This window comes from Lithobates pipiens, unplaced genomic scaffold (assembly GCF_037356315.1).
Source record: "Lithobates pipiens isolate NorthernLeopardFrog02 unplaced genomic scaffold, aLitPip1_a1.2 Scaffold_18, whole genome shotgun sequence".
NCBI lineage: Eukaryota > Metazoa > Chordata > Amphibia > Anura > Ranidae > Lithobates > Lithobates pipiens.
Genome location: NW_027507758.1, coordinates 355372785 through 355385653, shown reverse-complemented (window position 1 = coordinate 355385653; position 12869 = coordinate 355372785). Strand labels below are relative to the sequence as shown.

The following is a 12869-nucleotide window of genomic DNA, read 5'->3' as shown; positions in this document are numbered from 1 at the left end:
TTTTGGGGGAAAACCTGACAGGCTGGTTGTACTCAAGTCGGTTAATAGTTTGACTTGTATAAAACCAGCTAGCCCATACATAGATCGACTATGGCTGGTCTCTGCTTAATTGGTGTAATTTCAATCCATGTATGGCCCGCTTAAGCACTACGCAGTCCCTTAACATCCTTCCACAAACCTTTACATTTTTCCTTCCCAGATTACTTCATCCTCCTCTCCTATACATAGTGCCCACTGTCATACTCTCCACACTTCTCTCCTGTACATACTGCTCACTGTCATACCTTCCACACTTCTCTCCTATACATAACGCCCGCTGTCATACACTTCTCTCCTGTACATAGTGACCACTGTCGTACCCTCCACGCTCCTCTCCTATACATAGTGCCCACCGTCATACCCTCCACACTCCTCTCCTGTACATAGTGCCCACTATCATACCTCCAACACTTCTCTCCTATACATAGTGCCCACTGTCATACCCTCCACACTCCTCTCCTGTACATACGACTCACTGTCTTACCCTCCATACTCCTCTCCTATACATAGTACCCACTGTCATACCCTCCACACTCCTCTCCTGTACATACGACTCACTGTCATACCCTCCATATTCCTCTCCTATACACAGTGCGCACTGTCATACCCTCCACACTCCTCTCCTGTACATACGACTCACTGTCATACCCTCCATATTCCTCTCCTATACACAGTGCGCACTGTCATACCCTCCACACTCCTCTCCTGTACATACTACTCACTGTCATACCCTCCATACTCCTCTCCTATACATAGTGTCCACTGTCATATCCTCCACACTCCTCTCCTGTACATACGACTCACTGTCATACCCTCCATATTCCTCTCCTATACATAGTGCCCATTGTCCTACCTCCAAAACTTCTCTCCTATACACAGTGCGCACTGTCATACCCTCCACACTCCTCTCTTGTACATACTACTCACTGTCATACCCTCCATACTCCTCTCCTATACATAGTGTCCACTGTCATACCCTCCACACTTCTCTCCTATACATAGTGCCCACTGTCATACCCTCCCTCCACACTCCTCTCCTGTAATTACTGCTTACTGTCCTAACCTCTACACTTCTCTACTGTACATAGTGCCCACTGTAATACCCTCCGCACTCCTGTACATATTGCTCACTGTCATACCCTCCACACTCTTCTCTTATACATAGTGCCCAATGTCATACCCTCTACACTCCTCTGCAGTGCATACTGCCCACTCACATACCCTTCACACTCCTCTCCTGTACATAGTGCCCACTGTTAGACCCTCCGCATTCCTCTCCACACCTGCACATACTTCCCACTTTTATACCATCCATACTCCTCCCCTATGCCTCTTACCCACAAAAACTGTTCTTTAAAATTATACTGAATATCCTCAGACCCCTTTCACACTGGGGTGTTTTTCAGGCGTTTTTCATGCGCTTTAGCGTTAAAAAAAGCGCCTGAAAGAAGCTGCAACTGCAATCCCAATGTAAAAGCCCGAGTGCTTTCATACCAAGATCCCTTTCACACTGGGGCATTTTTCAGGCGCTTCAGCGTTAAAAAAAGTGCCTGAAAGAAGCTGCAACAGCAATCCCAATGTAAAAGCCTGAGTGCTTTCACACTGAGGCGCTGCGCTGGCAGAGCGTCAAAAAAAGTCCTGCAAGCAGCTTCTTTGCAGAGCTTTTGGAGCAGTGAATACAACGCTCCTAAAACGCCTCTTCCCATTGAAATCAATGGGAAGCGCTTGTAAAACGCCCGAAAAACACCTGAAAAACGCTACTGGCAGCAGCTTTTTGTGGGCACTTTTAACCCTTTATTTGGCCACTAGCAGGGGTTAAAAGCGCCCCATTAACGCTCGAAAAACGCTGGTAAAGCGCTGCTAGTTTAAGCGGTGCTTTACGAGCGTTTTTCGGGCGCTGACATTTCACATTGGGACTGCAGATGAGGCTTCTTTCAAGCGCTTTACAGGCGCTTTTTTAACGCTAAAGCGCTTGAAAAACGCCTGAAAAACGCCCCAGTGTGAAAGGGGTCTTAATGTTACCAGCTCTAGAATGGGCACACTTTTGTTAATTCAACTAAAGGAAATCTCATAGTCCTCATATTTGTTCTGCCCCATTATTAGTACTTATTTCATTTTGTAATTACTATTGTGATGTATAGAGGAACATAGGGGATGTCAGCTACTCTAAATATAGCACTTGTAAAAAAAAAAAAGCGTCCCTGAAAATATTTTTGAAATGTTGACAACTATGCACTTAGGCACTGCCCTAGGGCCACAGGGTCAGTAGAAGGCCCCATGAGAGGCTTCTGTGATATTAAAGTGGAGGTAAACTTTGCTAACATTACTACTTTTTAGAGGCCCTGGGGTAGGTTATGCCATAATGTACAAGTATGCCCAGCATATTAGCACATTAGAGTACACCTAAATTGTCAGACTGAGCTCTCCAGTGCTGTGCTGTGATCAATCCGGCGGGGCCCGGGCACTTCCATCTTCACCCGGTCTTCCTTCTGGGTTCTGTGCCTTCAGTCACTCGCCTTGCCCAGGCTGCGTTGATGTCATTCCCACACATGCTCATGTGCATGCTCTCTCATCCTCCCTCCCTTACCCCTCACACCTCTTTCATTCCCTTTCTCCCTCTCTCTCTCTCTCTCTCTCTCTCATCCTCCCTCTCTCTCTTTAATTTAATTTGTTATAACAAAAAATTGTTTGCATTTTTATTTATTTATTGTTTACAAAAGGCCCCACCAAAATCCTCAGCACCAGGCCCATGATGTTCTTAATCTGGCCCTGCGGTCCTGTCAGAGGAAAGGAGACTGATGGTGTGTTCTCAGTACAGAGAAACACTGATCGGTCTCCTCCCCTTGTGAATCCCCACCCCCTACAGTTAGAATCACTCCCAGGGAACATATTAACCCCTTGATCACCCCCTACTGTTAACCCCTTCCCTAGTAAAAACTACTAGTAAAAAAAAAATAATAATAAAAATGCTATAAATCTATCCTCTATTTTATAGACACTATAACTTTTGTGCAAACCAATCAATATACGCTTATTGCGTTTTTTTTTTTTTTTTTTTTTACCAAAAATATGTAGAAGAATACATATCGGCCTAAACTGAGGAAAAAATTTGTTTTAAAAAAATTGGGAAATTTATGAACTAAAAAATATCGTTTTTTTTCAAACTTGTCACTTTTCTTTTTGTTTATAGCACAAAAAACAGAGGTAATAAAATACCACCAAAAGAAAGCTCTATTTGTGGAGAAAAAAAAACAATTTCATCTGGATACAGCGTTGTATAACTGCGCAATTGTCATTCAAAGTGTGACAGCACTGAAAGCTGAAAAATGGCTAGTGGGTATAAGGTGCTTTGTGGTTGGTATTGGGCTCAACATGCCCCAAAGGCAGCCAGCTATGTTGAGTGCAAGTGGCCTTGTATGGTTCAGGTGGGGGTTGGGCGATCGCCCTTCTTGCCCCTTTTCTAGCTGGCCCTGTTGTGTGCTCTGAAAAAAGATGTTGTTTGGATTGGTGAAGGCAACTCACAGTCTTTTGATAATGGAGTGGAGTGGGGGGTTCCCCTTTAAAAGCAAAGGTTAGCCCATGGAAATCCAAGGGGTTAGAGGAGAGAGACAAGAGCATTAGAGAATGAAGCGTGGAGTTCCCCTTTAAAAGCAAAATCTAGCACAAGGAAATCATATGCATTAGAGGGGGAAGGTTAAATGCCCTTTTAAGAGGAGCTAGAGGAGCGAGACTCTTTTTACATAATTTTAACAAGGTTCATGTCACATGTTGGCAATGCAACATGCTAACATGACCTGTGTGCAAATATCCTTAAAAAATACATAAAGGTGAACCAGCGTAAAAAAAACCCCAAAAAACACGTTTAGAGGTGCGCCGTTCAACCAACGCAATTGCATTTACATTGCTTGACATTTACTAAGATTTTCGCCGCGCAGTGAACAGATGCATGTGAACAAGCACAAGAGCCGATTACGTACTTGCAGGCTTGCTGTGCCTTTCTTATTCTATTTTGGGCATGTTTGTTACTTGGGCAGTTGTTACTAAACTTCCTCGCATCAGCCCATAATATTGGCACCTCTATCTTCTGTTAATATTGAATTGAAGATGCCATGTGCCATGTCCATAGTGGTACAGGCTGCATTCTCTTGTGAGCCATGATCACTATAGTAAATGGGGTATATTCTCACTCTGTTGCCTGGCGCACCATTTCGTAAATATGAAAATGTGCTTTGCGCCTCACCGTGCACCTCTACTGATGGTGCACGGCTTTCGTAAATCAGGCCAAATATATTTAACTTTTTTCTATAATAAATATCCCACATTTTTTATATAAAAAAAATTTTTTTCCTCAGTTTAGGCTGATATGTATTATTCTACATATTTTTGGTATAAAAAAAAATCGCAATAAGCGTATATTGATTGGTTTGCGCAAAAGCTATAGCGTCTACAAAAAAGGGGATAGATTTATGGCATTTTTTTTTTTTTTTACTAGTAATGGTGGCGATCTGCGGTTTTTATAAGGACTACGACATTATGATGGACACATTGAACACTTTTGACACAGCGCCTGCGCCCCTATTGGCCAAAAGGCGAAGCGACGTAAGGTAATGTTTCGCTCAGCCGTGCCATTCTGCCGCAGTAAAACTGCCGTGGCTTGTCAGCAAGCGGTTAACAAACTTTCACATAGGGCTTGTGCTGCTGATCACATATGTATTTTTACTCTGTGATAGTCTGGTGTAGATTTTACAAATAGTTTATGTTTTACAGCTCTGAATTGCCCTCCAAACAGTCATTATGAGGTCTGTGGAACAGCTTGTCCAGCAACTTGTGTCAATCCAGTACCACAATCCAACTGCACTCTTCCCTGCACAGAAGGGTGTGTATGTGACCCGGGATATCTTCTCTATGATAAGACGTGTGTACCAAGTAGTCAATGTGGATGTTGGCAAGATGGTAAACATTACCCAGTAGGCTTGGAGTTCTGGACTGATGATACCTGTTCCACTAAATGCAGATGTCCCTCTGCTGGTGGTAGTTTAGTGTGCAATCCTGCTCCATGTGCACCTGGCAAATATTGTGGTATAAACAATGGAGTTCTTGACTGCTATGATTTCACATTCGGTGATTGTGTAACTTGGGGGGATCCTCATTACTACACCTTTGATAAAGAAGTTCATCACTTCATGGGAATATGCACATATACTCTCTCCAAGCTTTGTACCAATGCCACGTCTCTGCCATATTTTAACATTGAGGCAAAGAACGAACCTTGTAATGGGAATTCAACTGTATCATATATTCATAGAGTTATGGTGGATGTCAATGATCACAAGATAACCATTGTTAAAAATGAGCCCAGTCGAGTTTTGGTAAGTTTTCTCAAACATTCAAGAAATATCCTTCATGATGTTAATATAGAATTTTCATGGGTAAATCGAACATGTATCATTGCTTAACAGGTGGATGGTGTCTGGACAAATCTTCCAGTTATCTTGGTCAATGGATCTCTGACAGTGAAGCAAAGTGGTCGATATGTTATTCTGGAGACCGAATTCCATCTCACAGTCTCTTATGACATTGATCATACAGTAGATGTGAAGATCCCCACTACATATTTTAATCAAACCTGTGGAATGTGTGGCAACTTTAATGGCATCGGACATGATGACTTTATGATGCCCAATGGACAGTTAGCTCAGAACTCAAATCAGCTGGGAGACAGCTGGAAGGTGGAATATGATGACCCATTATGTAACACCATTATTCCTACACCTTTACCACCATGTCCACCAGAGACAGAGGAACTTTATTCAGACAACCAGTTCTGTGGTTTGTTAACAAGTAAAGATGGTCCTTTCAAGGCTTGCCACTTAGTTATCAACCCAAGTCACTTCTTTGACAGCTGTGTATTGGATTTGTGCACTCTTGGCGCTGGCAGTTTATGTAAAGCACTGGAAGCTTATGCTGATACCTGCCAAAGAGCAGGAGTCACCCTTGTTTGGAGAAACTCAACATTCTGTTGTAAGTAATGCTATTGTTTTAAGTACTTTAATGTGTAATCTCATATGTTAATCATATAGGACAGTAGCATGTATGTTTATTGGCAAGCATTTATAATGTATAGTTTGGCATTTCATGCACATCATCAACCATTTTATTTATTGAAGGTCAGTCATATACCTAAAGTTTATCTGTCAAAACCTTTCTCTTAGTTTTGGATAGAGTGGGGAAGGATTAGAAATATCTGGGAGAGTTTAATTGTCATCGTTAGAAAATTTTAACCTCCCTTGTCCTGCTGACAATGGTTTACCAAACAAAGTGGGGGAACTGTCCAAAATCTACCCCAGAAAGATATTTAATTGCTTTTCTTTAGTATAGTGGAAGAAGGCTGGAACCCCAATCAGATTTATATTTCTATCTATGTCTCAGTTGTGAATTTCACATTTCCTATCCGGTGAAATTGTTATCAACAGGTTAGAAAGTAAGGGTAAATCATTATAACAGAGCCATACAGTATCTCACAAAAGTGAGTACACCCCTCAAATTTTTGTAAATGTTTTATTATATCATTTCATGTGACATCCCCGAAGAAATTACACTTTGCTACAATGTAAAGTAGTGAGTGTACAGCTTGTATAACAACAGTGTAAATTTTTTGTCCCCTCAAAATAACTCAAAACACAGCTATTAATGTCTAAACCGCTGGCAACAAAAGTGAGTACACCCCTAAGTGAAAATGTCCAAATTGGACCCAAAGTGTCAATATTTTGTGAGGCCACCATTATTTTCCAGCACTGCCTTAACCTTCTTGGGCAAGGAAATCACCAGAGTTTTACAGGTTATCACAGAAGTCCTCTTCCACTCCTCCATGACGACATCACCGAGATGGTGGCTGTTAGAGACCTTGTGCTCCTCCACCTTCTGTTTGAGGATGCCCCACAGATGCTCAATAGGGTTTAGGTCTGGAGACATACTTGACCAGTCCATCACCTTTAACCTCAGCTTCTTTAGCAAGGCAGTGGTCATCTTGGAGGTGTGTTTGGGGTCGTTATCAAGGTGGAATACTGCCCTGCGGCCAAGTCTCCAAAAGGAGGGGATCATGCTCTGCTTCAGAATGTCTCAGTACATGTCGCAACAAAAGCCTGGGGAATGCCCAGGAAAAAACCAAAGCCTACTTGCCAGCAGCTCACAGACAACCAAATAAACCTGACTAACAGTATGTGTTAAAAACAGAGGTTTAGTCCACACGTATTTGCAAACTCATGCGTGAGCCACAGAGCCACGTCACGGCACCTTGGTATCTGGAAATATGAGTGTCCCCACAGTGGAGGCACATGCATTCTGATGGATAAATGAGGGCAGGTGGACTGAAGGGTAGCCCACCCCTTCTTAAATGTACAGCAGCACACCAAACACCCAGCAAATGGCACAATGGCTGCAAAGGTGTTGGTGCATTGCTGGACCAATACAAACACCAATGTGAAACCAAAAAATTTGCCACCACCCTCATCTATAGCTGGCTATCGCAGTAAGCACCATGTTGGTATTCATGGTTCCCTCAATAAACTGGAGCTCCCAAGTGCCGGCATGCAGCCCCAGACCAAGACACTTCCACCACCATACTTGACTGTAGGCAAGACACACTTGTCTTTGTACTCCTCACTTGGTTGCCGCCACACGCGCTTGAAACCATCTGAACCAAATACGCTTATCTTGGTCTCATTAGTAGGGATAAGCCAAAAAAACCCAGGTTCAATTTGCAGCAGAACATGCGAACAGGAAAAAAAATTGTTCAAACACACGAACACCGTTTAAGTCTATGGGACACGAACATGAATAATCAAAAGTGCTAATTTTAAAGGCGTATATGCATGGTATTGTCATAAAATGTGTTTGGGGACCTGGGTCCTGCCCCAGGGTACATGTATCAATGCAAAAAAAGTTTTAAAAACTGACATTTTTTATGGGAGCAGTGATTTTCATAATGCTTAAAGTGAAACAATAAAAGTGAAATATTCCTTTAAATTTCGTACCTGGGGGGTGTCCATAGTATGCCTGGAAAGTGGTGCATGTTTCCAGTGTTTAGAACAGTCCCTGCACAAAATGATATTTCTAAAGAAAAAAAGTAATTTAAAAGTACTAGGATGAATTGTCGGTCCTGGCAATACAGATAAAATAAGTCATTGAAAAAATGGCATGGGATCCCCCCAGTCAATTACCAGGCCCTTTGGGTCTGGTATGAATATTAAAACTTTTTTTTTAAAAAGCGTGAGGGTCCCCCCAAAAATCCATACCAGACCCTTATCCGAGCACACAACCTGGCAGGCTGTGTTTCATTTATTGTTTCATGTTAAGCATTATTAAAATCACTGCTCCTGAAAAAAACGGCTGTTTTTAAAACATGTTTTTTGCATTGATACATGTCCCGTGGGGCAGGATCCAGGTCCCCAAACACTTTTTATGACAATACCATGCATATAAGCCTTTAAAATTAGCACTTTTGATTTCTCCCATATACTTTTAAAGGGTGTTCTGCGGCTTTCAAATTTGCCACGAACACCCCAAATTGTTCGCTATTCGGCAAAAAGGCTCATCCTTAATCATCAGACCACATGATCAGGGCTGGATTAACATAGGGGCTGTTAGAGCTGCAGCTCCCGGCCTCTTACCTTAAGATAGGCCCATTTAAAAAAAAAAAATGAAAACCCCCCAAAAAAATGATTGACTTTGAGGGTCATGGCTCTGTGACCAGGGGGTCACATAGAGCCCAAATTTAGGGGGTAGGTAGCTGAAGGTCTACCCCACTACTGCCTCCTATCACCTATGGTCCTGGAGATATGTGGCTCCTTGTGCAGCCTGTTAGAAGCTACATACTGAGCGGGCAGTTTAAATACAAGCTGGCACACTCTGTTTGCAGCAGACTGAGAGGATGAGCTCACAGTGCCTCTCAATTCTTGTCAGAGGCACTGAGCTCAATGGACAGCTTGGAGCCTGCAGCGTTTGAGAGGCAGCATCGCAGTAGCAGCAAACAATGTAAAACTGCCATTCAGCAATGTAAAACAAAAAAGGAGGCAGCAGTAGCTCCTCATGAACGCATGTAAGCTGCTGCTATACCCCTCATTGAAAAGCAATGCACCACAGATCACTTTTCAGAGGGCAGTAAGCATTACTGCAAATGTGAAAGAAACTTGAAAAACATCATCCATTTCACACTCACCACCAACCAGGTCACTCCCCAGCCACTTTCCATGTTAGCCACCTCCCTTCAACTTATATCACATGTGACCATTTCCCAACCTGCTGATGACAGACCCTACTCCAAAAATATCACTCCCAGTTACTCCCCCCACCCGCTAATTGATATCCCTCCATGACCACCTCACACCCCCCGCTGACACACCTCCCTCCCCAGCCTGTCCCCACACCTGCTGACCTGTGGCTGGGGGAATCCATCCTGCAGTGTTATTGTGTTCTGCCAGTTGGGAGCCTTCTCAACCCACAGAATACAATGATCAGTGTTGCTAACTATAGCTGGCAGCACTATTTTGGGAAAAACCTGACAGGCTGGTTGTACTCAAGTTGATTAATAGATTAACTTGTGTACAACCAGCTAGCCCATACATAGATTGACTATAGCTGGTCCCTGCTTAGTTGGCTTAATTTCTATTTATGTATGGCCCACTTAACCACTACATAGTCCCTAAACATCCTTCCACAAACCTTTATGCCCTGTTCAACAAAATGTGTCATATTTTTTACGACGCATTTTGTCCAAAACTGGTGTTGCATACACGCGGTCGGACAAAGTTGTCGGAAAATCCGATCGTTTGGAACGTGGTGACATTAGTTTCGTATGACGGGACTACGTAAAAGCTAGTAGCCAATAGCTTTGGTCTCGTAATTTGATCTGAGCATGCGTGGCACTTTGTCCGTTGGAATTCTCTACAAACAATTAGAAAAAGTCAGATCGGATTTTTTTGTGGGAAAATTTAGATCCTGCTCGCAAATTTTTTCCATTGGAATTTCCGATGGAAAAAGTCCGATAGAGCCCACACATGATCGGATTTTTCCACAATATAATCCGATAATCGGACCTTTTCCGTCTGAATTTTCGACCGTGTGTACAGGGCATTACATTTTTCCTTCCCTGATTTCTATATCATCCCGAACTGTACATAGTACCCACTGCTTACTGTCATACCCTCCACACTCCTCTCCTTTACATAGTGCCCACTGTTATACCCTGCACACTCCTCTCCCTCACTTGCATATACTTCCCACTTTGATACCATCCATACTTCTCCTCTATGCCTCTTATACACAAAAACTGTTCTTTAAAATATAAAGTATAAATTTTAAAATAATATTGAATATCCTTAATGCTACCAGCTCTAGAATGGGCAGACTTTTGTTCCATCTTCACCCGGTCTTCCTTCCGGGTTCTGTGACTTCAGTCACTTGCCTTGCATCCTCTCTCTCTCTCTAATGCCCCCTCTAACTCTCATCCTCCCTCCCAGTGACGGAACTACCACCATAGCGACCCGTGCAGTCGCCATGGGGCCCGCAGCCAAGGAGGGCCCTGTGAGCGTGCAGTGGATGAGCCGCCGAGCTGCCCGTCCGCTCGGCGCTTGTACAGTCACACTGACTGTGTGAGAGGACGCAGCTGGGTGACTCAGCGGGAGGGCGGGGAAGCTGCCAGCTGGGAGGCTTGGTGGGTGGGTGGCCAATCAGCGGGTGGCGGAGCAGAGATATTACATTATCTCTCACCGCCAGGCGCCTGCCCTGCAAACTGGCAGTTCCGCCCTCACTCACTATGCAGGCAGCAGAGAGATTACATCATCTCTCTGCTGCCTGACTCAGACTGGGAAACAGATGTGACAATCCCCATTCCCACCTTAGCTGGAAAGTGATAATCCACAACTTGTGGCAGGTGACGTGGCAAATGGACAATCTGCCACTTGTGGCAGATGATGTGGCAAGTGGAAAATCCACAACTTGTGGCAGGTGAAGTGGCAAGTGGACAATCTGCAATGGGTGGCAGGTGACGTGGCAAGTGGACAATTTGCAACGTGTGGCAAGTGACAATCTGCAACTTGTGGCAAGTGACAATCTGCAACTTGTGGCAAGTGGACAATCCGCAATGAGTGGCAGGTGACGTGGCAAGCAGACAATTTGTAACGTGTGGCAGGTGATGTGGCAAGTGGACAATCCACAATGTGTGGCAGGTGACATGGAAAGTGGACAATCCGCAATGGGGGGCAGGTGACATGGCAAGTGGACAATTTGCAATGTTCGGCAAGTGACAATCTGCAATTTGTGGCAGGTGACATGGCAAGTGGACAATCTGCAATAGGTGGCAGGTAATGTGGCAAGTGGACAATCCGCAATGGGTGGCAGGTGACGTGGCAAGTGGACAATTTGCAACGTGTGGCAAGTGACAATCTGCAACTTGTGGCAGGTGACGTGGCAAATGGACAATCTGCCACTTGTGGCAGATGATGTGGCAAGTGGAAAATCCACAACTTGTGGCAGGTGAAGTGGCAAGTGGACAATCTGCAATGGGTGGCAGGTGACGTGGCAAGTGGACAATTTGCAACGTGTGGCAAGTGACAATCTGCAACTTGTGGCAAGTGACAATCTGCAACTTGTGGCAAGTGGACAATCCGCAATGAGTGGCAGGTGACGTGGCAAGCAGACAATTTGTAACGTGTGGCAGGTGATGTGGCAAGTGGACAATCCACAATGTGTGGCAGGTGACATGGAAAGTGGACAATCCGCAATGGGGGGCAGGTGACATGGCAAGTGGACAATTTGCAATGTTCGGCAAGTGACAATCTGCAATTTGTGGCAGGTGACATGGCAAGTGGACAATCTGCAATAGGTGGCAGGTAATGTGGCAAGTGGACAATCCGCAATGGGTGGCAGGTGACGTGGCAAGTGGACAATTTGCAACGTGTGGCAAGTGACAATCTGCAACTTGTGGCAGGTGACGTGGCAAGTGGACAATCCACAATGTGTGGCAGGTGACAGTGGACAATTTGCAATGTGTGGCAAGTGACAATCTGCAATGTGTGACAAGTGAAGTGGCAAGTGACAATCCGCAACTTGTGGCAGGTGACACACTCGGGGCTCCCACTGTTTCTGCATTATGGTGAGTTGAACTATTTCATTTTCTATATCAATGTAATAATAGAAATAATGTGTTTCAATCATCCTGACGCCATAACACAAATGTAAGTAGTTTCTGTCAGTGCCCCTCCCGAGACTAGACTCTGGATCTGCCCCTGGGTGAGGGGGGCGGGGCCCATACAACATTTTGCTATGGGGCCCTGTGATTTCTAGTTACGCCCCTGCTCCCTCCCTTACCCCTCACCCCTTTCTCATTCCCTTTCTTTCTCTTTCATCCTCCCTCTCTCTATTTAATTTAATTTGTTATAACAAAAAATTGTTTGCATTTTAATTTTTTTTTTATATATATAAAAAGCCCCACCATAATCCTCAGCACCAGGCCCATGATTTTCTTAATCCGGTACTGCACAGGACATGGTTCCAGTAATCCATGTCCTTTGTCTGCTTGTCTTCAGCAAACAGCAGGCTTTCTCGTGCATCATCTTTAGAAGAGGCTTCCTTCTGGGAAGCCATACAGACCAATTTGATGCAGTGTGCAGTGTATGGTCTGAGCACTGACAGGCTGACCTCCACCCCTTCAACCTCTGCAGCAATGCTGGCAGCACTCATACGTATTTTTCCCAAAGACAGCCTCTGGATATGATGCTGTGCACGTGCACTCAGCTTCTTTGGTCAATGATGGCCAGGCCTGTTCTGAGTGG

General features: G+C 44.3%; 1 protein-coding gene across 1 annotated transcript in view; it reads left to right on the top strand.

The window, feature by feature from the left end:
- Positions 1 to 12869, top strand: part of LOC143988168 (zonadhesin-like) — a 127454-nt gene that overhangs the window by 95827 nt on the left and 18758 nt on the right. The window contains exons 4-5 of the mRNA XM_077487527.1: positions 4807 to 5408; positions 5499 to 6060. Of these exons, the coding sequence (XP_077343653.1) occupies positions 4807 to 5408; positions 5499 to 6060 (1164 nt within the window). The remainder of the gene's footprint in view (positions 1 to 4806; positions 5409 to 5498; positions 6061 to 12869) is intronic.